This window comes from Scheffersomyces xylosifermentans (genome assembly GCF_036884685.1).
Source record: "Scheffersomyces xylosifermentans strain CBS 12540 chromosome Unknown RJT20scaffold_5, whole genome shotgun sequence".
In the NCBI taxonomy this organism is placed as follows: domain Eukaryota; kingdom Fungi; phylum Ascomycota; class Pichiomycetes; order Serinales; family Debaryomycetaceae; genus Scheffersomyces; species Scheffersomyces xylosifermentans.
In genome coordinates, this window is record NW_027042943.1 from 80,995 (window position 1) to 107,728 (window position 26,734).

The 26,734-nt window shown below is 39.7% G+C and overlaps 10 protein-coding genes across 10 annotated transcripts; 4 read left to right on the top strand and 6 right to left on the bottom strand. All coding sequences in view use genetic code 12, as the record gives it.

The window, feature by feature from the left end:
• Positions 1 to 2,809: 2,809 nt before the first annotated feature.
• Positions 2,810 to 4,520, bottom strand: INO1 (inositol-3-phosphate synthase). Its single transcript, XM_064917303.1, has one exon. It carries the CDS (start codon positions 4,479 to 4,481, stop codon positions 2,868 to 2,870), a length of 1,614 nt encoding a protein of 537 aa, XP_064773459.1. The 5' UTR covers positions 4,482 to 4,520; the 3' UTR covers positions 2,810 to 2,867.
• Positions 4,521 to 5,578: 1,058 nt separating this feature from the next.
• On the bottom strand, positions 5,579 to 8,622 carry RJT20DRAFT_46617 (GMC family oxidoreductase). Its single transcript, XM_064920256.1, has one exon. It carries the CDS (start codon positions 8,157 to 8,159, stop codon positions 6,063 to 6,065), a length of 2,097 nt encoding a protein of 698 aa, XP_064773460.1. The 5' UTR covers positions 8,160 to 8,622; the 3' UTR covers positions 5,579 to 6,062.
• A 924-nt stretch (positions 8,623 to 9,546) lies between these two features.
• On the bottom strand, positions 9,547 to 11,169 carry TGL99 (Tgl99p). The gene has a single exon (XM_064920257.1). The coding sequence runs from the start codon at positions 11,030 to 11,032 to the stop codon at positions 9,635 to 9,637; it is 1,398 nt and encodes a 465-aa protein (XP_064773461.1). The 5' UTR covers positions 11,033 to 11,169; the 3' UTR covers positions 9,547 to 9,634.
• A 697-nt stretch (positions 11,170 to 11,866) lies between these two features.
• On the bottom strand, positions 11,867 to 12,631 carry MCU1 (Mcu1p; the record flags this gene model as incomplete). Its single annotated transcript, XM_064921651.1, has 1 exon — positions 11,867 to 12,631. One exon carries the CDS (start codon positions 12,629 to 12,631, stop codon positions 11,867 to 11,869), a length of 765 nt encoding a protein of 254 aa, XP_064773462.1.
• Positions 12,632 to 13,378: 747 nt separating this feature from the next.
• GUP1 (O-acyltransferase) lies at positions 13,379 to 15,440 on the top strand. The gene has a single exon (XM_064917304.1). The coding sequence runs from the start codon at positions 13,595 to 13,597 to the stop codon at positions 15,335 to 15,337; it is 1,743 nt and encodes a 580-aa protein (XP_064773463.1). The 5' UTR covers positions 13,379 to 13,594; the 3' UTR covers positions 15,338 to 15,440.
• Positions 15,441 to 16,384: 944 nt separating this feature from the next.
• RJT20DRAFT_128588 (uncharacterized protein) lies at positions 16,385 to 17,290 on the top strand. Its single transcript, XM_064917305.1, has one exon. It carries the CDS (start codon positions 16,644 to 16,646, stop codon positions 17,034 to 17,036), a length of 393 nt encoding a protein of 130 aa, XP_064773464.1. The 5' UTR covers positions 16,385 to 16,643; the 3' UTR covers positions 17,037 to 17,290.
• Positions 17,291 to 18,133, bottom strand: RJT20DRAFT_128590 (E2 ubiquitin-conjugating protein). The gene is made up of 2 exons (XM_064917306.1): positions 18,095 to 18,133; positions 17,291 to 17,912 (listed from the first exon to the last, which is right to left on the bottom strand). Exons 1-2 carry the CDS (start codon positions 18,103 to 18,105, stop codon positions 17,510 to 17,512), a joined length of 414 nt encoding a protein of 137 aa, XP_064773465.1. The 5' UTR covers positions 18,106 to 18,133; the 3' UTR covers positions 17,291 to 17,509.
• Positions 18,134 to 19,644: 1,511 nt separating this feature from the next.
• RJT20DRAFT_128591 (coiled-coil domain-containing protein) lies at positions 19,645 to 21,904 on the top strand. The gene has a single exon (XM_064917307.1). The coding sequence runs from the start codon at positions 19,816 to 19,818 to the stop codon at positions 21,874 to 21,876; it is 2,061 nt and encodes a 686-aa protein (XP_064773466.1). The 5' UTR covers positions 19,645 to 19,815; the 3' UTR covers positions 21,877 to 21,904.
• Positions 21,896 to 24,713, bottom strand: RJT20DRAFT_150608 (U4/U6-U5 snRNP complex subunit; the record flags this gene model as incomplete). Its single annotated transcript, XM_064919028.1, has 1 exon — positions 21,896 to 24,713. The coding sequence occupies exon 1, from the start codon at positions 24,644 to 24,646 to the stop codon at positions 21,896 to 21,898; it is 2,751 nt and encodes a 916-aa protein (XP_064773467.1). The 5' UTR covers positions 24,647 to 24,713.
• A 182-nt stretch (positions 24,714 to 24,895) lies between these two features.
• On the top strand, positions 24,896 to 26,601 carry RJT20DRAFT_46647 (ribosome biosynthesis protein). The gene has a single exon (XM_064920258.1). The coding sequence runs from the start codon at positions 24,957 to 24,959 to the stop codon at positions 26,481 to 26,483; it is 1,527 nt and encodes a 508-aa protein (XP_064773468.1). The 5' UTR covers positions 24,896 to 24,956; the 3' UTR covers positions 26,484 to 26,601.
• Positions 26,602 to 26,734: the final 133 nt, after the last annotated feature.

Genomic DNA, 26,734 nt, shown 5'->3' on the forward strand with positions numbered 1-26,734 from the left:
ACGTAGCGAGAGGAGCAGAGGAGTGAGTGTAGTGGGTGTGTGTTAGTGAGAGTAGTGAGAGTGAGGGTGTGTTAGTGAGAGTGAGAAAGTGGTGAGTGACTGTGCGTGAGACTGAGAGTGTTACTGAGAAAAGTAGTGACAAACTAGTGAGAGAGTCTGGAAAGTAGTGAGAAAGTAGAAGTGAGTGCTGTTGGGCAGTGTGAGTGCTGTTGGGCAGTTGGGCAGTTGGGCAGTTGAAGTGAAGCTGGACAATGAAGTGTTCAACGGGTACAGCACGGGACAGAGTATCAAAATAGAGGGGAAAGGAACAAATACAGTTTAGCGTAAGCACAATAACAGAGAGTTAAGTGGAACACACTATTAAGAAAGGAACACAGAGCCACTCATGAATTGTGACTTTTGACACTATGAATTTGAGGTCCACTGGTATCAGAGATGAAGGTGGATTTAGCGACGGACGATAGCGAGAGATATGATAATTAATGACAGAAAAGAGGAGAGTGTACATTGCTGCAAAAGAAACGGGGCAAGAATGTAATGGTCAAGTATTAAGAAGGATGGGTTAGGAGGAGGAGGAGGAGGAGGAGGAGGAGTAGTAGGAGAAGGAGGAGGAGAGGGGGAGGAGTAGACGAGATTGGTTAATAATCATAACTGGCTCGAGAGGGGCAATTGCCATAGAGTGATAACATATATAATGACTACGCTAGACATGAGATAAGACGGGGTCAAAACACTAAATTGCCTAGTTCTGTGTGGTCCGGTGGTGGCAATTAAACTAAAATTCTCTCTAATTGTGTTACGTCTAATTCATCTCTAATTTAGGATCCCAATGCTATTCCTGCTAAATTATTCTGTTGTGGTAAATTTATTACGGCAAGGAGGGGAACACACTTTTTTCACACTGGCATTGGCACCGGCGGAGAAAATCTGCAGACGACAAAAATGCGCAAGCTACCACACGCTAATGGCCCCTACAAGCTAAGAGGATCAAGAACTCAGAGCCTTGGGGACCTGTGACTGGCATGGCATTCTTACCCCAGCAGAAATAGCGAAGGAAAGGCATGAAGTAGCCCAAAATATCCCCAGCCACCAAAATAAAACTCAGGGGGTGTGGGATTTTTATCATCATGTAGGATGGCCAATTGCTGGAGTTTGATGCTGGCTATGCTTTCAGCATGGGACTTCATCGCTTGTGAACGATTTTTTTCTTCTCCCTTATGGTTTTGCGACGATCTTCACGTAGAAAAGCCATTGTCCTCCCAGGAACTCGGTTTGAGTAGTGGTACCGTATTTTTCACCAACATTACCTCATCGTTGTGTACAGAGCGCCAGACGTCACCTACCACCAGAATACCACCATACCACCGTACCAATGAGTTAGTGACCTGATGTCGTTGCTGCTGCCATTGCCAACCTCAACAGTTTCTATTTTCGCACAGTTATCATTTTCGTTGAGTGAACCTGTTGGGGGTAGTAATCCCATGTGGCAAGATCTTACGTTCGTGGTCACTCGTTGTAGACAATTCTTTTTCTTGTCTTCCCCAATTTTTTTGCCGTTGCAGACTAAATTTGCTACCTTTGTGCTAGCGTTTGCTTCGCTGGAAATGAAGCTTCGTTTGCTTACTTGCCTGAAACGGAAATTTTCTCACCACCACCATTGTTGGTACGTCGCTGGAGTTGTGCCATATGATAATGAACAAGCCCATTGTTCAACTGGGTGTATAAATGTATGTGTGTCACGTGACAACCCCGACATTTTATGTTGCTTTTGTTGGGTTGGCATATCCGGCACATATCACTGAGATCCGATGAGCTTTGTTGGGTAGACTGCAGACAAGCCAGTTTGGTGGGGCTCGGCAATCAGCGACTGCAAAAAAACTCTTGATGTGGAGTACATAACCAAGCACTTAATTACATGAGGTCATAGACTGAGCAGCAGCTGAGTTATGATAAGCATTGGCATGGACCAAGAAACAACTATATGGGGGGTGTATTTTCACTGTGACAACATAACGCATCTAGTGACGTCCATTTAAAAACTCCTGCTATTCCATCACCAACAGGACATGAAACGAGCTTTTGTCACACTCGCAAATTAACCCCCCAAGCATCAATGCAACTACCCCATGCAACTGCAACTGATATGGAATTACCGTATAGATAACAGCCCACCGCCGAGGTAATACTTGTCAAATCTCCAGGCGCCGGTAAATCTCATGATAAATTATTTATATAACAAACACCACCTCTCGCGCTTGTCATCTTCTGATTATAATAAAGAAACCCATGCCGCTTTCCGTTTTGGTCCAAAAACGCGATTTAAGTTATCGCTCCCGTTTAGGAAATGCACGTGACCGGAGTATGGCTACAGGGTCCTTAAGTATGTGCTAGTAGTGAAGAAGATGAAGACATGGCAATGGAAGAAACTTGGGTATTTGGAGAAGTAAAGGAATGTAGCCTGACTATGCAATGAGGCATTGGTAAGATTTATGAGTGGTTTTGTCTTGTTTGCATAATGTTTCATCGTAATTACAGCCTTTACGTCTTCTGCAAAACATGACAGGCAAGAGGTATGTTGAGTGAGTGCCCAGAGAAATCGAGAATGTTTTGGGTAAAAGCCTCTTCGGCTAGTAGACTCGAAACGTTGGGAGGGCGGTATTAAATTCCATCGTTAAGACCTAGCTTGGTTTTCACTGAAATCGGTTTTGATATTGGGACTAAATTTCTATACTTAATGTTAAAAGGCTAGTCATTTCATGGTTAAGCTCCCTGGTACCATTACTTCCTCCTACAAATACACTCTAAAAGTCCTGAAAACACAAATTACCTGAATTAATTAATTATTATGAACACTCTATATTATTAAGTTACAACAATCTCTCCTCGAATCTCAACTCGTTGTTGACTGGCAAACCGACCAATAATCTCAACAAGTTCTCCAATGCTTGTCTTTGCTTGTTTAAACCGTTGATTGGCTTGAAACCTGGCTTGGACAATGGAGCCTTCAACCAGTAGGACAACAAGGTCAAAACAGCGTAGAAATCTTGGTACTTGTCATCACCCTCGTCGGATCTCTTGTAGTGAACTCTCTCCAAGAATTCAGTAACAATAACCAAATCAAGGATCAATGGAGTGGCCAACAAAGAGTCCTCACAAACGTTGTGAATAGAAATCTTGTTGTGTCCACCAAGCATCAATTCGGAGTAGTACTCGTCCATGGCAACCTTGGAGTCACCAACAGCTGGCAAGTACTTAATGACGATACAGTGATCAACCTTGTCACCATCTTCCTTGTTGTACAAGATCTCGTTAGACTCGATCATGTCGTCAACAACGGATTGCTTGGAGATCTCCTTAGATCTGAATTGCTTTGGAGAACTCAAGTTGTAACCATCGTTGTTACCCAAGTGGTTGTAAGAAGCGATGGAAAGGGGTTTGATACCAGCATCAACCAAGAATTGGGCCAAGACGGACTTGATCTTGGTTTGACCACTCTTGAAATCGTCACCACCAATGAAGGAGTTGTTCTTCTCGGCCAATTCAATGACACCTGGAACGAAAGTGTTTTGTGGGGAACCGTTAATGTATGGAACCTTCTCCAAGATAGAGGCAACAGCGAAGACAGTAGATGGGGCGATCTCGGCGTGACTGTTCTTGATAGAAGCCAAAAGGTTCTCAGAGGTGTCGTTGACGTTTTCTAAGACGTCAGCGTATCTCTCGGTGTTAGCAGACCACAAGACAATGACCTTGTCCAAAGAGTTAGACTCCTTGAAGTCTCTGATGTCTTTTCTGATTCTCTCAACATCAGCCCACTTGTCACTAACGTTTGGTTCACCCTTGGCTGTCTTGTTGAAGATGTTGTTAGCTCTCTCACTTTGGTTCAAAGCAATGAAATCTGGGTAGTAGATAGATGGCTTTGGAGTGATTTCCTTCAAGTATGGAGCCAACTTCTTTTGCAAATCAACGTCCAAAACCTTGGCTCTCTTCATGGCTTTGTCCAATGGCAAACCGTTGATATCCCAACCGCTGACAACCAAGTCGTTAGGGTTAACGAATGGAACAATAGAGTTGAATGGAGCGTAAACATCGTTACCAGTCTCCTTGTCAATACCAAGCTTGATGGTGGAGGATTGAGTGACGGAACCGTAGTAGTTTGGCTTGACGACACCTTCCTTGTTTTCGAAAGAAATGTTGTGCTTGTTAGCCAAGATTGAGGAAACAAGAGTAGTACCGTTGTTACCACCTAAACCGACCAACAATAAACCGACCTTTGGCACCTTCAAGTCGACCTTGAAGTCGTAGTCGATAGCAGTTGGAGTGACACTCAATCTACCAGTAGATGGGTCCTTCTCGACTACTGAGTTCTCGTAGGTGAACTTGGTGAGCAAAGCGTCTCCGTTGGAGACGGCCTTTTCTGTGTTGAACTGGATGTTCTTGTTGGTGAAACCTTCTTTAGCAGAGGAGTATTGAATAGGAGCCATGTTGTCTGTATATTAATAGTAGGTGATTACTATGGTTGAAAAATTACAAAATTTGAACTAATTATATCCCTGGATTCACCACATATTTATACTTTAGAAAATCCCTCAACTCCTGTAAGCCCAATGCATCCTCCTCTACTTCTACACGCCCATTCGTCGTCCAAAGTTGGTGTATGGGAATTGGCGATGGTTAAGGATTATTCCCGATTGGGAACAACGTGCATACAACTCGCCGTAATTTCGCCGAACGTGCAGGGTTTGTTATGGTGAGGACACGACCCCCACATGAACACAGCTGCATGTGTAAATGTAGCCCCTATTCACTGTTATGGGACGACTAATAGAAGAGATCTAGTTTCATGGAACAAGTCTGACGACAATTGCATCGACGCCGTTTGGGCGATGACATAGACATCGAACACTGTAGGCCAAAAAAACCGCTGCGTTGCCCTTTTGACAGTTCTAGTGTCACCAGGAACCAATCAAATTCCCAACGGAGAAAGTTATTTTCCACGTACTCCTTCCTCCCGCAAAATGGAGAAGTCAGTGTCGCTGTACACAAAACTGTATTTCGGCGAGATTGTTCGTATTTTAGTATCCGGCGGCATGCCATTGGACGACAGTAGGACCATAGTTGCCTTGGTATTACGTCACAGAACTAGAACATTAGTTAGAAAGGGGACACGGATCCGGGTTGTACTTCGCTATTGTGATTCTGTGATTATACCGCATGGCAATATGGCGTATGGCGGAACTCTGTGGAAGAAACTCCCCTATTAGCATTGTTGTATTATTGTTGTATTATTGTTGTGATTTTGTTAGTGCAGATCGGATGGGTAAAATGCACCTGCTGACGGTCTGGGTTTGCAACTTACCGTCTATTCGGGTAAAACTTAGATATGAGCTATAAGGCTAGCCGGAACCCTTCGTCTTGAATATATTATATTTCTCTATATAGCCATGTCCAACATTGATTTGTAAGCGGAATTATCGTGATCTCTGCAAACGCCCCGAGCCTTCTGCCCTCGACTCGTTCCCACCATTTGTCTTATGCTGATGATTTAATTTACTCTCCTCGTCTCAGTGAAAATCGACTGGCCCTAATTTGGTGAAGGCAGTGTTGTCTCGGTGAATTTCGGCGAAATGTGCATAGGCACAAACCACAAGATCTAACGTGGAGGTGGAGAATTGTGGAAGTTCTAGTCGTCTTGATATAAGGGTTCCTGTAGCAACCATTCGTAACAGATCGTTATTTCCGTTATATCTTGTCTAATTCTTATTTTGTGCCTTGTTTTCTTACTAAAGCAGCAGGTGTATTTTTCATGGGCCCTTTTCTTGTTTTGCTAAGCCCGAAATCTATTTAGACATATTCTGTAGTTGTCCTTGTGATGTCTCCAAGGTAAACAAAAATCGCTGTTATTTCAGGTTATATGAAATGTAATTCTAATTTACTAATGATTGGGGTCTTCATTTTAACCATAAAAAATTCCGTTTATACATTGTAGAGTCATGGAACTTGTTCTGGAGGTTATCGTTATTCATTATATACTATAAATTCAATTATCTATTTAAATTACTTGTCTAAAGTTTAGCTTGCTTCTTAAGATCTTTAGAGAGACCTAAAGCTACGAGTCTAGCAATACTCATCGTGGAAACCATTGGATTGACTCCGCTGGCAGTGGGCATCGCACTGGAATCGGCAACATAGATATTACTACTTTCAAACAAGCGTCCTCTTTCATCACAGGCTCCATAACCTGGCCCCTTTCCAGACATACGAACAGTACTCATTTGGTGAGCGGAAGAATAAGCTGTTGCAAAAGTATCAAAATAAGTCTTGGAGATTTTAGTTCTCCACTCATTGTAGTCCTTGTCGTCAATACTTCTATCTTCCTTTGGTTTGCTGGACTTGAATCTTGGAATCCATGCCTGAGGAGTAAAAATTTCTTGAGCTCCTTCGATATATAAAAGATCTGCTGCAATCAAGCTACCTTGTAAAAGTGCATTACGATCGAATTTATTGACAGCATAGTCAATAAGAATACTGTCCTTTTTCTTAGGGTCTTTAGTAACAGATCCAGAGGACGTATCTCTAGCAATAAGAAGCACAGGAACCAAGTGCTGGTAGCTCAAGAGATCCTTTAACAACTTGTCACTTGAATCCCAGGGCAAAAAAACGGCCTGGGTTGCTGGCGTACTCAAAACGATCTCGATTTTGCAGCCATGAGCCTTTCCATCCAAGTCCTCCGCCTTATTACAAAGTGCCGTCATAGGAGCATAACTTGAAGGATCAGTCTTCACATTTTGACCAAAGTCTCCAAAGATAAGAGTTACTGGATGCAATTTCAAATTCTTACCAATGTTCTTGTTGGTGAATCCCGAATTTTGCAAGATTATAGGAGAGTTTAAGGCACCGCCAGCAACAACAAACTTCTTTGGACCTACAATTTTGAAAGTCTTTCCTGTCAGGACATCTTCACACAAGACGGCTACGGCTTTTCCACGGTCATGAATGATTTTAATAACTCTTACCTCATCCATAAACTGAGATCCGTGAGCAGCTGCGTCACGGAACCAACATTCCACTGATCCTTGTTTTATTCCGTACTTGCATCCAAGATGACAGAAGCCACAACTATGATCTGGATGACTTCCACTGTTCTGAGGAATGTCCTTATATGGGTAACCCAATTTAGCAGACGCTTCTTTTAAGAGATTGTTACCAAACGAATGTTTGATGTTTTCAGTTGTAACACCCATTGTTTTATAGACAAATGCCTGACTATTGTCGTAGTCTTCAGAGGCTGCCCATTCGAGACCGTAATCTTCATACCATTCTTTTCTGACTTTGAACGGAGTTTTCAAACTAGCTAACCAATTGACTGTTGAACCACCTCCAAAAGTAGAACCTGCCAATAAAGTCATCTGGCCATTAATGGTTGGCAAAACACCCTTGTTCTGGTATAAGTTTTTGTATCCCTCTTTATCGCCGAAATTGAATTGATCTCTGCTATAATATTTGCCTTTTTCAAGTACCAAAGATATATAACCTTCTTGAGCAAGGGTATGAGCGACTACACCAGCACCCGATCCTGAACCGATAATCAAAACATCAATATCTGGAACGCTTAATACATCTCCCACTGGCTTTTTCAACATGGTGTATTTGAAAGTATCTATTTGTTGATCTTCATATAATGTCTCTCTAAGTTCTCTTCCAGGATAGCTGACAGCTTTTTGGTGCAATTCACAAGTACGAACAAATGCAGCTACAGTGATTTGGAAAGACGCTCTGAACAACTTTCTCTTTGTTTCAAATGGAGAATCCCTCCATACTCTCAACAAGCTCTCTTTTTGTTGTATTGTCATGTCCTCAACCAATGTAACGGAGTTTGTGATCAATGGTGACAAAATCCTCGTGCCCAAGATCGTTGTGAAAAGAATGAAGGCTTTGGTTGACTCCAGGGTTCCACTGTTAATCGTTTCCTTGACGATTTCTTTGAATTCACGGTTTTTTGATGGTGTCAACTTCTCCAAGTACTCAGATACTTTTTCTGGAGGGAAGTCTGGCGCCAAGTATGCCTTAATGGCCTCAGCCGTTGTTCCGTGGATTACTCCATCGGCCAAATTGGCGAAAATGTCTGCGTGCCAATCCTCAACAGCTTCAAAGTTGAACATTCTTTTGCAATACTAACTGTTAAACCACCAGATCACTAGCAAACTATAAGAAAGGACTATTTATGTAGATTTTTCACTAACTGACAATCGACTTACTGTTCCATTGTCTTTCTTCTCTTACCATAAATACAGAATTTCCATTCTTTATAAGTACCAGTTTCAACAGGCTTGGCATAGGATACTCCTTTATGCACCCATCGGAATTAGTGATTTTGCAATCCAAACGGTGCCGCATTGTGCCCCTCAAAAGAGTTATGCGAACCACTTGATACAAACACTCGTAAATAGTAGGCATATCAAGCAGATCGTGGGGGGGGGGATGAGGAGGGGGGATGTTGATAGTCTCACATGCGAAAACGAGAGTCGGAGTTGTTCAATATTTTACAGAAGAAGTAAAGATCTTCGACAGAAGCATATGTTGCAAAAACATGGACATTTTAACTAAATAATACCAACCGCATTGCATGAAAGCCATGCCGAAGAAGGCTGTTTTATTTTAATACAGAAATCGGTATAGTGTACTAGTTAAGAATTGATCACGTGACCACAGCAGTCCCCATACAACATACAAATAATGAGTCTGTGGAGTTTTTATAATTCAGCTGGATTGCAAAAGGTGCCCTTTTGTTGGAGGGGACCATATCACCTCACGTCGACTGCTGTAGAATGCCTCTGGAAGTGACACATGCCTCTCGTGTCGGTATAGCTTTCGGCTAAAACATATGCTATCGGACTTGTCGAATAAGCTTTCTCCATGTTTCATCGGGTGCAGGAAGATTGACCTGGTTGTGAGTTGTTAGGAGATGAAAGAAGTAAACGGGCGGATTTCTTTACTACACTCACGGCCTTGCATATACTACGAATCGTCCACGAGAACAATACCGGCAAGAGTACCATGATTCCCGATAAAGTTACGAATAATGATTTGCTACAAACCAACAGTGGTATAGCAAATCAGGTCTACGAAGTAGTCTTCGACCAAAAAAGAAACTACGCTACTCTACATCAAAGAATGTATAGCTGATCCTTGCACCAATCCCCATACGGGCACACGAAGGTAATCCCTTAGAAATAACAAAGTATTAACAGATGGAATGCTGCACCCAAGATCAACCAATTGTTCTTCAGTCCATTCAAAAGGAAATATCCACAACAATATCCCAGTGGTCATGGGTCAGAGCGCCGTAATGGGCTCAACCTCAAAGGGATGCTTTGCGTCGCTAATGGCTGTGAATTTGCGTTAAGAAGAAAAGCTTTCAACATTTTTTCATCGTACTTTCCAGTGCTATTTATACTCATCGAAAAATTTGATGTCTCAAATATTGCGGGCGGGTAACCCCTGGAACATTATCTGGGTTTGCACCCATTGATGATTTATGGGTATTTCACAAACTTGTTATGGTGTTTCGTTCGTGGGTATCGTTTATAATAATTTAAATACTATGAAGACTATTGTAATATGAGCGCTATTGAAGCTACAGCCTTTTCAAGGAGCTGTTGATATTGCTCGCCATAGTGCTGTAGTTCTTCCTACTTCTATGATGGGACTCTATGGCGATAATTACTTTGGAGAAAACATCCTCGTAGACGTTCGACGCCCACAAAGTGTCCATATGTTCGTAGCCTGGACAGAGGACAACGTCAAGCATAGAAGCCATCTTTTCGTTTTGATCTAAAATCAATTTCTTGGTACATTCAATATCCACCAAAATGTCACTATCTCCATAGAAGAGGACCATTGGAACATCGAGATGGTGGGCAATCGGAAATGGAGCTACTCTATGACCCTTACTTTTCAGAGCAGTAGATAGAATCGAAAGCTTGGTTTTGCCAAACTTTCCAGTTTCATCGAACATTTGGAACCGCTTAGCGCTAATAATCTGAAACCAATGCGTTAATGATTTAACAGAGGAGTTTGAAAACATATGGGGATACCCCAATTTCTTCTGATCTTCTGACAAGTTCTTTCCCGACCATCCAAATAAATATACCAAGGAAACATCTACCACTTTCTCGTAGAGTTTCGGTCCCATTATGGATGACCAAAATGAAACAGATGACATGATGGCTCTGTTACCGAATAGGCTGTATAAAAAGCCACTATCCTTAGCAGTTTGATCAACAATTATTCTAAACACTGGATGGTTCAAGTTCTTGGGTATCAAAGCTGGAGACAACGCTATGAACATATTCAAGTACTTATTAAGATATGGGTGCAAACTCAAACTGGCAAACAACTGGGAACACCCTTGTGAGAAGCCAATGTAAGTGATCTTGTCTTCAGGACGATAGAAGGACTTGATGTATCCCAATATAGCAGGAATATCATAATATGCAAATTCATCTAGTGAAAAGTCCCAGAATTTAGCATCTGTCACAGATAATTTCAAATGTTTTCTGGAGTATTTATTTCCTCTGTTGTTTCCCAACCATACTTCGTATCCCAAATCAAGTAACAAGTATGGTAATGACTTGTTCTTTTCTGAACCCAAAACAAAGAGTTCTGAGTTGGTAAGCATTCCATGGTGGAAATAGGCTATTTTACCCTTTTCGACATGAATTACTCCTGGCTTCTCTAGCTGATGAATCACTAGTATATAACCATCTTCTGTTGTGACTACGTGCTCTCGAACGATGTAGCCGCTAGCTTGCACAATGTCGGTTATATCCTTGGCATTTATGAATGTTGATTCCTCTTTTCTATTGGATTCTTTCTCTTGTTCTTTATTCGACCAATTCGTATTCTCCTTATTAGCGCCTACTAGATATGTCAATCTGAGGTAGTAGCTATAGAGATATTCCAATTGGATCCGAAATACGAGAAGTCCTATATTAACTACAGTTGTAACGAGCGACGTCTCCAGAGAAGACATATTGACAATAACTAAAAATATATAGTGAACTAAACTGAACTAAAACGTTCAAAAATACAAACGTTCAAAAATACAAACTCTCACCTAAAAACAGTATACTGGTAGTATATCACTAAAGAATACTAAACACAATAAAGACAAAAAAAATAAACTCTCCAATATTATAAATAGTTTAAGAATATTTCACAGCTCTTGTTTATGCCTATTGACACAAATATTTACACAAAACGGGCTTTGTTTTTTCGCAAACGATCGGAACGACGGGAGAGTGAGATTTGAACGTGGAAGATAAGCGATGGGTGCAAAGGATGCGAGGGATGCGAAAGTATGGATGCGATGGGTGATGTGTGAGTGTAATGTGTGAGTGCGATCAATGCACAATGCAATGTGTGAGTTTATTGGGAGTAGATGTTGCAACGTTTAAGTTGAAAAATTTTTGACAGACCATTCTATTGATTGAGGAGCTGGAGTTGTTGGTGGAAATGTTGATAGAAGGCATATATACAATATCCCATTGCTAATGTACAATGTCTCCTTACTAATATTCAATGCCAATTACAAATTGTCTCATGCTCATATGTCTCGTTTCTAATATACATTGTATTCTATGCTAATATGGAGAGGATATACAGAAATGGCATCTGTATATAATTATATTTACAAGTAAATCCCCGAAACTCGGATTGAAAGCCATAGTAACAGTGAAGACAAAACATCCAAGAGCCAAGTTAAGCAAGGAAAAAGGCCCGTGACGCAATAATATCATCTTTCACTACATGCAATAAGACCCCAGAAGTAGTACTAAAACCATGGTAATTTTAAGTCAAATTACTGTTAAAATATACCAAACCATTTCTTCCTCTTCTCAGGGGCTTGTTCTGGAACATAATCGCCGTTTTTAACCAATTCAGCAGCAAATTGCTTATGCATATCTAATTCTCTCAACAATTTCTCCTCCTGTTCTTGTTGGATTCTTTGTGCTTCCAAGATATGTCTTTCTGAAGGTCTATTTAATGCATATTCGGTTTCAGTGGTCTTTCTAATTGTTTCTGGAATATAATCTGTGTCTCTAACGTTTCTCACACCAATTGAAGAATCCTTAGGGTGGTACAAATCATCATATTCTTGATCTGTCAATGTAGAGACGTATTCCTTTAATCTCAATCTGGCACGGTAGAAGTCAGACATCACATTTTCTCTTCCGTCATTCCAACGGTGGAAAAATGCAAAGTAGAATACAATAGAGCCTCCAATGAATGTTCCAAACCAACGAGATCCGGTGTTTAATCTCTGATTGGTATCCACTCTTCTTAAAACTTTGTATTGGCCAGGATATAACTCAGATGGTGGTCTCGGTGTATAATTCAATCTTTTCATTGTTTCATTGACCTTTTTATATTGCGTTGGATCCTTGGGTATAGAAGAGAATCCCTCGGGTTGCTTTCCAGGTATTTTGTATTCAGAAGGGTAACCTTCTGGCGGTCTTACGTCGGTAGGATCGTATGGGTTATATGGAGCTTTTGGTGGAGTCCAGCCTTTAGGGTTCGGTCTTCTTTCGAAGTCCGGCTCCTCTGGGGTTTTTTGGTTATTTCCTGACATTGTGACAAGTAACCGGTAATATTCTACCTACGAAAAAATAGCCTTGTTCTTACAAATATAGCGACTAAATCAACAATCTAATGAAGCATTACTTCTCTTCACTTCATTCTTTCACAATCACCAAAATGGTGAACTGGAGTTTTTCAGTTTATGTGCAGTGACAACGTTCGATGTACTATTTAACAAGAGATGGTATGGGAAGTCAGGGAAATGTTTGTATTACTGTGGATCAGGAAAGAAAGGCGGTGTTGGTATATTGTGAGTCGAGAATTGAGAATTGAGAATTTCATTCTATTACGGTTATCTTCAAACTCATTCTTTCTTCTCTTAAGAGTGCTAGTCATCTTCAATTGATTATCTTCAACTCGCTTCTCTATAAACAAGAAGTGACACAATAAAGGGACTACTTCCCTGCATAAAATCACTGAACTTATTCAATTCATAGTATATAATGAAGCTACAGTATACTATAAAGCTACTTCTATTGAGACATGTCGTAGTAAAAATAAAAACAAACCTTCACTTCGTCATAATTCAAGATCTATCTGAAATCGAAACCAGTACAAAAATTATTTACACCAAATGTCATTTTCAATACTTCTAACATGAATCCTTATAATAATTTATAGTAGTGCTCCTCTCCACAGACTCCAACTGTGTTCCTACACATTGATCCTTTTCGCTTCACCATTTCACGTCATTCACGTCTTCATGTCGCATTTTCGCAGCTACCAAAACCCACGAAAACCACGACATTTGTGGAGATCGCTACTGGTACACTCATTAATGTGAGTTTGAGTTGGTTACTCTCTTTATCTCTTTGTAGTCTATACCTTTTCAGTGGGTTTTTGGTTAAGTCATTCGGGATTTGGCACATTGTAGGGCTGTTGAAGTGGCAATTGAGGCGAGAACCAGTGTATTCTTTTCTTTACCCATACATCCCAACATTGAAACAAATCATTCATGTCTTACCTATCGCATTTCCTAGAATTCTTCTCTTTGGAGACGCTAGATGTAAGGCTCTTCCCTCCAGCAGATGCCGCTAGAAAACAAAATATCATTAAAAAGGCCAGCCCTGTATCCCGATGGAAAACTACGGAATTCAAATTTTACTTGGGCGTCTTTGCCGTAGTTGTACCCTTGATGTGGTACACAGCCATGACTGCTTCTAATGAGCACAACCCTAATTACCCCAGATTTGCCCATTTGTTGAGTGATGGGTGGATGTTTGGAAGAAAAGTGGACAATTCGGATCAGCAATACCGTTTTTTCAGAAACAACATTCCACTTTTGTTTGGATTGGTAATTCTTCACTCAATTTTGAGACGTGTAGTCACTCCGTTGTTGAGGATACCCAAAAGATCATACTTCGACTTTGGCTTCGGTGTTATTTTCTTGTTTGCCATTCATGGTGTTAATTCATTTAGAATCAGTATCCATCTCACAGTCAATTATCTCATCGGAAAGTATGTGAAATCTCCAAAAGTTGCTCTTTGGGCAACATGGGCCTATGGATTACTGACGTTATTCATCAATCATCATTTCAGAACAGTACCTTTCGGAATAGATATTATCGACCATGGTTTCAAGGGTATTGTTGAAAGATGGGACGTTTTCTACAATATAACATTGTTGAGAATGCTTTCATTTAACTTGGATTTCTTGGAGAAGAAGAGAGAAGGAGAGAATTTGCTTAAGCCTGTTACAGGAGGTAGCCATGAATTGAAGGACCTTAGTGCCAAAGGACAGAAAGGCGAAAAGCCCAAGGAAGTGTTAAAATTTGTAGATCTTGATGATAGACAAAGACTTAAAGCACCTCTTCCTTTGAGTGAATATAATGTTGTCAACTATTTGGCTTATATCACGTATACCCCATTATTTATTGCCGGACCTATCATAACATTCAATGATTATCTTTATCAATCGAATTACCAACAGGTCAGCTCGGTTAAAGACTACAGAAGAACATTCATCTACTTCTTAAGATTCTTGTTCTGTGTATTTGTCATGGAATTCTTGCTTCACTTCATGTACGTAGTTGCTGTGTCGAAGACCAAGGCCTGGCATGGAGACACACCCTTCCAAATTTCAATGATTGGTCTTTTCAACTTGAACATCATTTGGTTGAAATTATTGATTCCATGGCGTTTGTTTAGATTCTGGAGTTTATTGGATGGTATCGATCCCCCAGAGAATATGATAAGATGTATGGACAATAACTACTCCGCTCTTCAATTCTGGAGAGCATGGCACAGATCTTATAACAAATGGATTATCAGATACATCTACGTCCCATTAGGTGGAGGGGGAAAGTACAGAATCGTCAACAGTTTGTTTGTATTCAGTTTTGTTGCCATTTGGCATGACATAGAGTTACGTTTATTGATGTGGGGCTGGCTTGTTGTATTATTCTTAATGCCTGAGATCATTGCAATTGCTATCTTCAAGAGATTCGAAGGTAACTGGTGGTACAGATACTTAAGTGGTATTGGAGCAGTAGGAAACATCTGGATGATGATGATTGCAAACTTGTTTGGATTCTGCTTGGGTCAGGATGGTACGGTTGCTTTGTTGAAAGAGATGTTCAACACTTATAATGGAATACAGTTTACAATCTTAGCGTCGGGGTGTCTTTTTGTTGCTTCACAAGTGATGTTTGAATTGCGTGAAGCGGAGATGAGGAAGGGAATTAACGTTAAATGTTAGTTCGTATAGTAAAGAAACCAATGGATAGGAGTAAATAGCTCATTAAGTAAAGTATATTTATTTAGGATATTTAAGATAGGAATGTATAAGAAGATACCATTGTTGAAGCATTTGTAAAGTGGAAGAGAAGGAGGAACGTTGAAGGAAACTTTATTTAAGCAGATTTGAAGTAATTGTGATATTCAATCCAGTGAAGTGACCTTCTTAGATATCGATTTGGCGTAGCCTCCCATCTAAGGAATATAAATGATATTGATGTACGTTGCCAATATAGTACTTGATACAGCTAAATACATAGGGTAGTGGCTTCCACAGTTCTTCTAGGCCGTATAACCCCTCGTCGTTTTAAGATCTTTACTCTATTTACGGCTAATAACCAGAGCATACGATATAGACATTTCCATATCCTGCAACTATCCAATACTACTTTCCCCCTATACTGTTTCTTTCTGCAACTACCAAAACAATTACACATTACATCATCATATCGCCATAACCACTCCCACACCAAGAGACTACTTCATCATTTCACCATTACATTTCACCGCATCCATTTCACCACATACATTACCACCACCACCATCACATCACGTCCCAACACACAATTTCGCAGCCTTTTTCCTACAGCCCTTACTTTTACGGTAACCACTCAAACTACTTTTTCCTACGCTACCATCCTTTCCACCTTACAAGCACTGTAAACAACTGTGGATCGTTCTAAAATGGTGAGACAAGTGAGTGCATTAACACTTTCTAACGAGCATTCGTATCGTAGTTTAAATTTAATTTGTTGCATCATCTGGATAATTGTACATTTATAATTGGTGCACATACATTTATATTACATTAGATTTAAAGTATATTATATTGTCTTACTGGTGTAGATAAGTGTACATATAGAAATATATATAGATATACATATAGATATAAGAGAGGAACTATATGAGTATATAAATAGATATAGTTATAGATATAGTTATAGATATAGTTATCGATCAGATATAGACATAGACTGATTTCTATTTCTATTTCTATTTATTCTTATATTTATACTTATACTCATATTTATACTTATATTTATACTCATATTTATACTTATATTTATACTCATATTTACACTTACACTTGCACTTCTTCTCATACTTATATGCATTGGTTGGTCACAATCTGCTGTATATATTTATATTCCATTGAGTTCGTTTTATGTCTTATCTTTAATAGGCTTTTCATTCCCGTCTTAGATTGCACTATCCTCGCTTTCACTTCTCCTTCGTTGCTACAAAAAGACTAACACAGATCATACACCATGGCTCCTCCTATTCCCGTGTTCAGCAGATCGGAAATACTGTCCAAATACAGAGAACAGCTAAGAAACCCAGACAAGTACAAATGCCAATTGAAATCGTTGACTCAGCACGAATGCACGTTCAAGACATCGCCCGACAGAAGCAGTCCCCCAGAAATAATATGTTTGCCCTTCAAGAGGTTGTTCCAGCGATGTATGGTGCCCACCACAATCAAGGAAAACGGCAAGAAGAGGGTTGTCCAACGGTTCATAAATATAGAAGTCACAGACAGTCAAACAAATAGAGACTTACTTGATGATAAGTCCAAATACGGCCGAGATGTCCAGGACTTCTTGAATGCAGAAAGAGACTTCCGTAAACTCCTAGAAATGGAACTGGAAGGAAACTTATGAAAAGATGACGAGATCACTCACATCCACAAGATGTGAATATTGAAGGGTTCACAGTAGTGAAAAATTAAGGGTTCACAGTTGGGTGACATTTACAAATGTGACTGTCAATAAGCTCCGTCTTGTAAGGCCACCACATTGATATAGAAAGTGAACACATCAGGATCATCTTGAATATCATCCTCCTGATACGAAATAGGCTACTTAGTTGCAATAAATTTCATGATCAAAAAAGCCAATGAGGCTACTAATAAATAGTGCATTATAACAACTTTATTGTGATATCTAAATATAACGGTCACTAAACCTATGCTATAAGGGCCAATAAACAAATAGAGAGATAAGGGTCGAGTCCGAAACGAATGAAAAGGAGTAAGACCATGTAGCAATGATAGCCATGAGCACTCAGCTCAGTCAATGAAGCAATGCTCTTGATGAACATATTGTTTGATAATTGCTTGTCACAGACAACCAAATTAGAAAGTGGATCCCTCAGCAGGTTGGGCCAACTTCTTGTTAGCTGGTGATGCCATGCTCTTTCTCAACTCCAAAAGAACAGTCTCCATGGTGTAGTTTCTCTTCCAGTTCTTCAATGTGTCGAACTCCGATACCACGACGTTTCCAGCATTGTCAACACATGGAAGATTTATCTTGGAAATGAACTTGACTTTTGGAGGCTTGTCTGGATAGCTCTCGTCACAGATGATGGTCAAGGAGTAGATTCTGTTTTCATGGGTGGAGTGTGGAGGACCCAAGATGGTTCCGTTCCAATAGGTCATGGTGATATCGTCCTGGTTTGTCAAGCCGTAGGAAATCGACTCGGCGCCAAGGCCCTTTTCTCCTTTTTCTAACTCCTCCAATAACTTGAAGTTTCTAGGACTGTTTCTATGTTAGTACTGAGATCTTTCATTTTGTCATACATTGGATCGGTTGGTTGATGCTACACTAAGACAAAAGGGACCAGGTGATTTCGGGCAAAAATTGCTATTTTTTCCCCCAAATAAACGGGTAACCAATACATTGGCACTGCCTATATCCCAAGTCTACCATCAGATACATACATCTTAGACATTTTTACCTATATTCTATACTGTTCTTGTAAGCAACCAGTATCTCACTGTCACTGTCACTGGTCTTTCTAAGCGCCGCCATACAAAAACCTGAATCACTCGTGTGGGTGTGTGTGCAGGAGCCGATATTCCAAAGTGTGAGTTAGTGAGAGTGGTGGTAGTGAGTGGTAGTGAGTGGTGGTAGTTATTGGTAGGTAGGCAGCTGGTAGGTAGTAAGTTAGTTAGTAGTAGTTAGTTAATAGTGAGTTAATAGTTAATAGTGAGTTAATAGTTAATAGTGAGTTAATAGTTAATTAGTAGTTGGTTAGTAGTAGTTAATATTAATTGTTCGCTTATTGTTAGTTAATTGTTAGTTAGTAGTCAGTTATTAGTTAGCTAATAGTCAATTAGTAGTTGGTTAATAGTCAATTAGTAGTTGGTTAATGGTTAATGAGTAGTTGGATATTAGTAGTTATTTTAGTAGTCAATTAATAGTTAGTTAATAGTTTATTTTCAGGGTATTCTGTAGTTACTGGTGAAGAACTATATAGAATGAGAAAGAATACATGAGAGAAGTGGAACTCAGTGGGATGTAAATTCAATGTTTGATATATATCTATACTGAGAATGACTATAGTACCATTTGACTACATGACTAAATGACTATTACGTTAGATAGTTACTTTCTTGTAAGAAGAGGTTATTCTCATAGGAAGTTTCATGTCAAATGTCATATGTCATATGTATGTCAAATTCTTTAAGGCACACGGAAAATTCGCAGTAAATACTTTAATTCCCTACAGCATAACTCTACTGCGCTGTAAAGGTTCATAGTTTTCCCCAGTTAGTTCAAAAAGCGAACATAGTATAACATAGCATTGTATAACATAACATAATGCAACATACATAGTATTCTCTCTCTTATATTTTACTCTCAAGATCACACTCACTCCCACTATAGTAATCTTCTAGTCACACTTGGAGTCTCGACTTTTTGCAATTTTATCAGCTTTTATAGCCTCACAATATTCTCATAGCTGTCGACTCTCTATCTCTCTTCTCACTCTATAGTCTACGACTAGTCAAGGGCAGTCTCTTCTCTCGGGGTCACCTTAATGCAGAATAATATCATACTCTGACTTTCTTGTGTTCAGCTACAATGTCCTCCCCATTTGCACCCTTCGTTTTCCACCATCTAATCTCCATACTCATAATGAAACTCTGTAGTACTCTCTCTGAGAAGTCTCCTCTCTGAGATCTCCAGGCACACAGCAGTCGAGAAGTCTTAGCTCTCTCTCTTTCATCGCCAGCACTCAGTACTCTCTATTACTCCTGGCTTACATCTCTTTCACCGCCAGTTTTCATCTCATTCATCATCTCTCAGCACATTGATACTTACACAGATTCTCTCTCTCACTTCCCTCAGCACTCTCTCAGTATCACCTCTCCCAGCCCTCAGAATCGTCTTTTTTCGGGTGAGACTTTTCGCGTCTGAAGCTGCGAATGGAGAAACCATCACTGTGTTTATTGAAGAATGAATACCTTCTTCTTTATGGTTAATGGCCTATGATTCGAATCTAATTAACATATATTAACATTAAAAGTTGATAAATACATCCATTACAGGGCTACAATCTCAGTGAGCCATTTTTTATCTGGAAAAGTCCATTATTACACCGTATCTGTCAACCCTAGAGTATAATATTCAACTCACATCTCACATCTCACTAGTCATGTCTAGTACAACTTCGTCACCATTTCTAGAGCATCCGAAATCGGAGTATTCCAACCACGGAGAAACGTCCATAAGATACACAGAAGACACCGAGCTCAACTATAAACAGACAATCTCGAAATTACAGTTTCAATTAGCGTCAACACGCACAGAGAAAGACCTCTTGGAACAACAGAAACAATCAATCATATCAACCTACGAAGATGCCCTCCTCAAAAAAAGTGAAGAATTACATCAGCTACAAGCTAGCTTTGAATACTTATACGAGGACAAAAAGCAACTCGACTCAAAAGTGGATAACCAAAGCCAAATAAACTTGACGTCTATAAAAGGATTGAATGAATCCATCGATCGTCTCACGAAGGAGAATTATAACATCAACAATAAGTACAACGATCTCGAGGCCAAAAATAGCAGATTGAACCGCAAATACGAACAAGTGAGATCTGACTTGAACTTCCAATTAAGTGCCAATGACCAATTGAACACAGAGATCTCCAACCTAAAGTCTATCATACTAAATTTAGAGGGGACAAACGATGATTTAGTAAAAGAACTCAACAACTATTCAACGAGATTCAATGATGATACTTCATTAAACAAGTTGATAGAAGGACTTCAAGTTAAAAACTCTAGTCTTCAAAACATCAATAATCAATTACAGTTAAAAATTGACAGCCTTCTTCAGAATAAAACTTCCAACGAATTGTTAAAACTGAAAAACACATCGTTGTTAAATAAAATACAATATCTCGAAGGTATAGAAGAGAAATACTGCAAGTTAGAAGTCGAGAAAATCGAACTCGAGAACCGTTTTAATGACTTCTTTAAGATCTTGAATGAATCCATTAAAGATGAGACCGATGTAGACGATGACTCAACTAGTGAGACCAAGGTAAAAAGCTTCATTGAAACATTCAAGCAATTGCAGTACAAATACTTGGTTTTTAAAGACAAGTATGATGAGCTGCAGTCATCCGTGAACGAACTCGTTGCAGAAATTCAATCATTAAAAAATCACCAACAAGAAACCTTGATTCCACAGATAGATAGTTTGAAGTCCAAACTTCGAGACCAATCCGATTCAATTGCTAAGCACGAAAGGCAGAAACTTCTTAACTTGAAAGAGATAGAATTTTTGAGGAAGCTGTTGAAGGAAATGGATGAAATCAATGTCAAAAGGGGCAAAGATGAAAGTCAAAATAACAAGTCGACAGACCAATACTTGACAAACTTGGAGAAATTAGTAGATGATTATCGAAACGAACTTAATTCGCTTCAGAAACAGTTACAACAATTCCAGCAGGGTGCACAGATAGGAGATAAAAGAAGAAAGACTAGTACGATAAATGCAGCGGACTCCTCTTTGCATGACAAACTATCAAAGCTACAGAAGGAAAACCTTGTTCTTCTAACCAAAGTGAAGGAAAAGGAAGACGCGGTGGCTAATCTTCAAAGCAAGCTATCTGATGTGCAGAAATTGAATTCCAAGAAAGATCAGTTACAAGTATTACAATTAAAATCCAATTTGATCGCGAAGGACCAAATTGTTAAGAGCCAAACGTTAGAGGCTCTTAGAAAAGAAAACGAAGATCTCATACAGAAATATATCAAGAATCTAGATGGTAAAGACTTGATTCCAAAATCTATCTTCGAACGCCAGGAGGATGATAAAACCATCTTACAAACCAAAATAGATCAGTTGACTAATAGAAACATTAGACTCAGAGAGATTTACGCAAAAAAAAGCAAGGATATCTTAACAATAATATCTAAGTATTTTGGATACTCCATTGAATTTCTTCCTAGCCCATTGAATCCCAATGATCTTTCGGCAAGAATCAAACTCACTTCCCGCTACTTGAATAAAGATAGCAAAAACTACATGGTTATAGATGTTGAAGCGAAAAGCTTGAAAGCATATGGAGACCATGAGTTCAAGCTTTTATGTGAGGAGCTACTGTCTACATGGGTTAAGGGTAAGGACCAAATCCCCTGTTTGCTAAGCGCGTTAAACTTGAGCATATATGAATCTCAAAGTCGTAAAACCTCTGTATAATATTACCTGTAAAGTATAACTAATTTTTATACTTGTTTAATAGAGATTTGGATAAGTGGTGGAGTAGCTCCACTGGTGTTTTTTCAAAATTGGAGAGATCCTTGTTTGTAGCGTTCCATGTTTCGCCTTTGTTTATACCTTCATACTTCTCGTTAAATTTTTGAAGTAAACTGTTCTTTTCTTCAGTCGTTCCGTAGCCATCCAAGAACAAATACAACCAACCCCATGAATCGCCGTTGCAATTATCGTTGTTCAATGCTCTTTCAAACCAAGCCTTTGCCTTGGAATGCTTCCCATCCAACCAGAAGAATATACCAATTTGGAGAAGTATTTCTGGAGAGTTGTTTGTGTTTTTCATGGCATCCACGAATGCTGTCTTACGTTGGGACATTTTTGGAATAAGAGATAAGTACTCAATCCATACACATGAAGAACTAGGAAAGATTTTTAATGCTTTATTGGTAAGTTGTCTTGCAGCAACAAGATCTTTGTTTCTGCGCTCGAGTTGAATTTTAGCTGCCCACAATGCATCACTCTTTGGATTCTTCAACATCGCAGTGTCTAAAACTGATCTCGCCCTGATTACAATCTTAATATGTTCCTCGTCTATTCTCGAAAGTAGGATCCATAGTGGAATACTCTCTGGGCATTGTTTAACCCCTATACTTGCCAGTTCTCTCGCAAAATCTGGCTTCTTCAAGTCGCAAAGAAAAATTTGGGCCTTCTGTAGATGAAGCTGTGGAGTGTGGGGAAATAACTCTAAAGCCCTTCCCAATACACTGAGGATTCTGAGCTCATATTTGTCTGAAGGGGTCTTGACATTTATAAGCCTTAATAAATGAATATGCTTATACCACAACCTTGCAGAAGAATTTGGAATTAATTTTACAGCTGTTTCCGAGATTTCTTTTGCACTATCATAATTAAACGTTTTTACCTCCAACTTGACACGAGCAAGCCAGATGCTTTCATTTTCAGGGAGGAGTTTGTAGGCGCTTAATAAGATGGACCTTGCTCCTTCTATGTCGCCTTCTATTTGCCACTTGTCTTTTGCAAACATCAAAGGGAATATTTCTTCTGTAGGATTCAATTCGATTGCTTGTTTATAGAAACCATTTATGACACTTTGGTCACTAGATGTCTTTCTTAGAAATCCTAGAAGCTTAACCCAACTACTTATGTTATGAGGGAATTTATGAATAACATATTTGTAAATATTATTCGCTGTCTCTTTAAATTTCTTTGCGGCTGCAGCTTCAGCATCATTGAACCATTGGTTTAAATTCTGCTGCTCATCATCGCTTTCTGAATCCAACAAATTGTACACGATTGCTTGACATGTTTTTGAGAACCCTTCACTTTCCGCTGTCTCTGCTTCTTTTAACCAAACTTCTCTGGGGACGTTATGATGGCTCTTTCTTACCTCGTGGAATGCTTTCTCCATTAGCTTCAGTATCTTTTTGAATTCAATACTAGAGTTTTCTCTTTCCTCCAATTTAGATGCAGTTAACCATACAAAGTAGTTACCATCCAAGGCTTTCCGAGCTTTATTTAGTAAGTTCTTTGCTTCCTTATAGTCGGATAAGTTGATCAAAGTTAGCCAGAATTCCCACTCCTTAGGGCATAATTCAACTGCTCTTTGGAGTAGCTTGTGAACATCCTCCTCATCAGTCTCAAGATTAATTAGTCTCCTCCATAAGTTAGCATTATTAGGAAGGGCTTCTAGGGCTCTCATGAGAGTTCGCCTTCTCGATACTGTGTCAGATGTATTTTCAAGCTCTTCTGCTTGTAACCAAAGCTTTTCCGATCTACTATTGAATTTCAATGCTTCGTTGACTATGACTTTACACATTTTCGTTCCCTCTGATGTTTGCTTATGGATTCTTATACTCTCTAACCAGACATCCTCATTTTTAGGTGCATTTTTGCATCCTTCTTCTATTAATCTCTTCGCTGCTGAATGGTTTTGGGCTTGTTCCTCGAGTCTGGCTGAAGCTATCCATGAACTGGACTTATGAGGCTCAGTACGACGCAATGAAGCAAGAATTGATCTGCCTTTTCGTATGTCTGCAATTTGAGAGTCGCTCTTCTCATCTAATATTCTATTAGTTTCTTCTGCATCTATTAAGTTGAGTTCATTTGATTGAGGAAGTAATCTGTCCAATTGAGACAGCAACAACTTGTCTTTTGACTCAGAAATCGACTTAAAGTCGGTACGGGACTGAATTCCGCCTCCTAGAGACGTGCTTCCTGCTATTACACTATCTGGCACGGCGTACGTTCTTTGCTGTTGTTGCTCTAAGAGTCTGGTTCTTTTGTTTCTTCGAGTAAGATCACCAACCTCTGGAAGACTCTCCCATTCTGAGCTAGAGACGGCTGCAAGGGACCTCTTTAAGTCCGAGAATTTGTCCTTAATTTGATCTTCCTTGTCTATTTTGCCAACTATCTTGTTATTTGCATTTGAAGTTTTTGAAGTGGCAGATTTATTTCTTGATCTGAGTTTCTTCTCTATTTCTTCATATATGCGGTCTGCTTCTTCATCCTCTTTGTCATTTCTACTAGTTATAGCTAGAATTGAGCCATCTTCTGCATCCAAATGGGAGTTATTGCCATTTTCGTCGTCGTCATCGTCATTTTCATCGTTTTGAAAAGAGAATCCCGGTTGTATGCCACCAGTATCAGCACTTGTTGTGAAACCGGTTGCTCCTCTACCAATACCAGCAACGTACCCTGGCGGTGGTTCCTGGTCCAAAAAATCTTTGAACAGCATTTAAACTTAGCTTAGGAACTTACCTGCAATCGAACCAACAACAGCAACAATACAATACCAATAAAGACTATTCTGATAAACATATAACATACAATCAATAGTTGCAACTCCATGTATTCATCGCCTTAAATTGTATTCCGAATGCCGAAACTGAAAACCGGTTAAAGATTATCACGTGACCGTCCATGCGATGAACCGATTTTTTGAAAAAATTATAATTTTTCAGATTCCTGATTTTGCATGGCATCAAAAGGTTAGAAGAAGTACGCTGTTTTTATCGTAGTGTTGCTTTAGAGTAAGAGTTGTAGCAATGTCGAAGAGATCGGCTCCAGAGGATTCCGTCCAGGAAGTTAAGGCTTCTTCCGCTAAAGTTTCGAAAGATTCTGTCCCAAGTACCTCAGCTAGTGCTGCGGTAGCTGCAGAAGATGACATTGAGATGGGAGAGTTCGAAGACCCCTACGGAGATGAGTTCGAAAGTGACGAAGACATTATCGAGATAGACTCTGCCGGCGAAGAAGACGAAGAATTGGACGCAGAAGCTGTATCGAAGAAGATTGAGGATTTGGAGCAAAAGGAACAAGAAGAAGAACAAGAGCCAACTATCTACCTTCCACATAGATCCAAGCCATTGGGCCCAGATGAGGTTTTGGAGGCTGATCCTACAGTTTACGAGATGTTGCACAATGTTAATTTGCCATGGCCATGTTTGACTTTGGACGTATTACCGGACAACCTAGGAAATGAAAGAAGAACATATCCTGCTTCTTTGTACGTCGCTACAGCCACTCAGGCTTCGCGTGGTAAAGACAATGAATTGATCGCAATGAAATTGTCGTCTTTGGCAAAGACCTTGGTCAAGGACGATGAGGAAGAAGAGGAAGATGACGACGATGAAGATGTAGATCCAATCATGGACAGTGAGACAATTCCATTAAAACACACCACAAACAGAATCAGAGTATCTCCTCATTCAGCTGAGACCGGTGAATACTTAACAGCCACTATGTCCGAGAGCGGTGAGGTTTTCATTTACGACTTAGCATCTCAATATAAAGCATTTGACACCCCTGGTTTTGTCATTCCAAAGGCCGCCAAGAGACCTATTCACACCATAAGAAACCATGGTAATGTGGAAGGTTACGGTTTAGACTGGTCTCCATTAATAAACACTGGTGCGTTGTTGTCCGGTGATTTAACTGGTAGAGTCCATTTAACCACCAGAACCACCTCCAACTGGGTCACTGATAAGACCCCATTTTTTGCATCTCAATCGTCCATCGAAGACATCCAATGGTCTACTGGTGAAACCTCTGTTTTCGCTACCGGTGACTGTGACGGTTATGTCCGTATTTGGGATACCAGATCAAAGAAGCACAAGCCAGCTCTCTCTGTTGTAGCTTCCAAATCCGATGTCAACGTCATTTCATGGTGCAATAAAATCACATATTTGTTGGCTTCTGGCCACGACGACGGTACATGGGGTGTTTGGGATTTAAGAAACTTCACTGCTAACACCACCCCAACTCCAGTTGCTAATTATGATTTCCATAAGTCTGCAATCACGTCTATTTCTTTCAATCCATTGGATGAATCAATTATTGCTGTGTCTTCGGAAGATAACACTGTCACATTGTGGGATTTGGCTGTTGAGGCTGATGATGAAGAAATTTCAAATCAAAGAAAGGAATCCAAGGAGTTGTACGATATCCCTCCTCAGTTATTATTTGTGCATTGGCAAAAAGACGTAAAGGACGTCAGATGGCACAAACAAATTCCAGGTTGCTTGGTTTCCACTGGTGGAGATGGTTTGAACATATGGAAGACCATTTCCGTGTAAGCGGTTGGAGCGTAGCCTCGCAGATTTAGTCTCACAAGTGCATTAGCTTAACTTTGTATATTAGTATATTAGTCTAGCTCTAGAAATCGTAAAATATAATCTAGCAATGTTAATTTGGAACCCTGCGGAACATTGAAGTCTTGTACCGAAAACTGCGTCAAACCTACAATTGATTTCAACACAAACCATCACATGTGCTCGAGGTTAGCTTATAGTTTCACTTTCTTGAATTTGCCTTATGACTTTTGTGA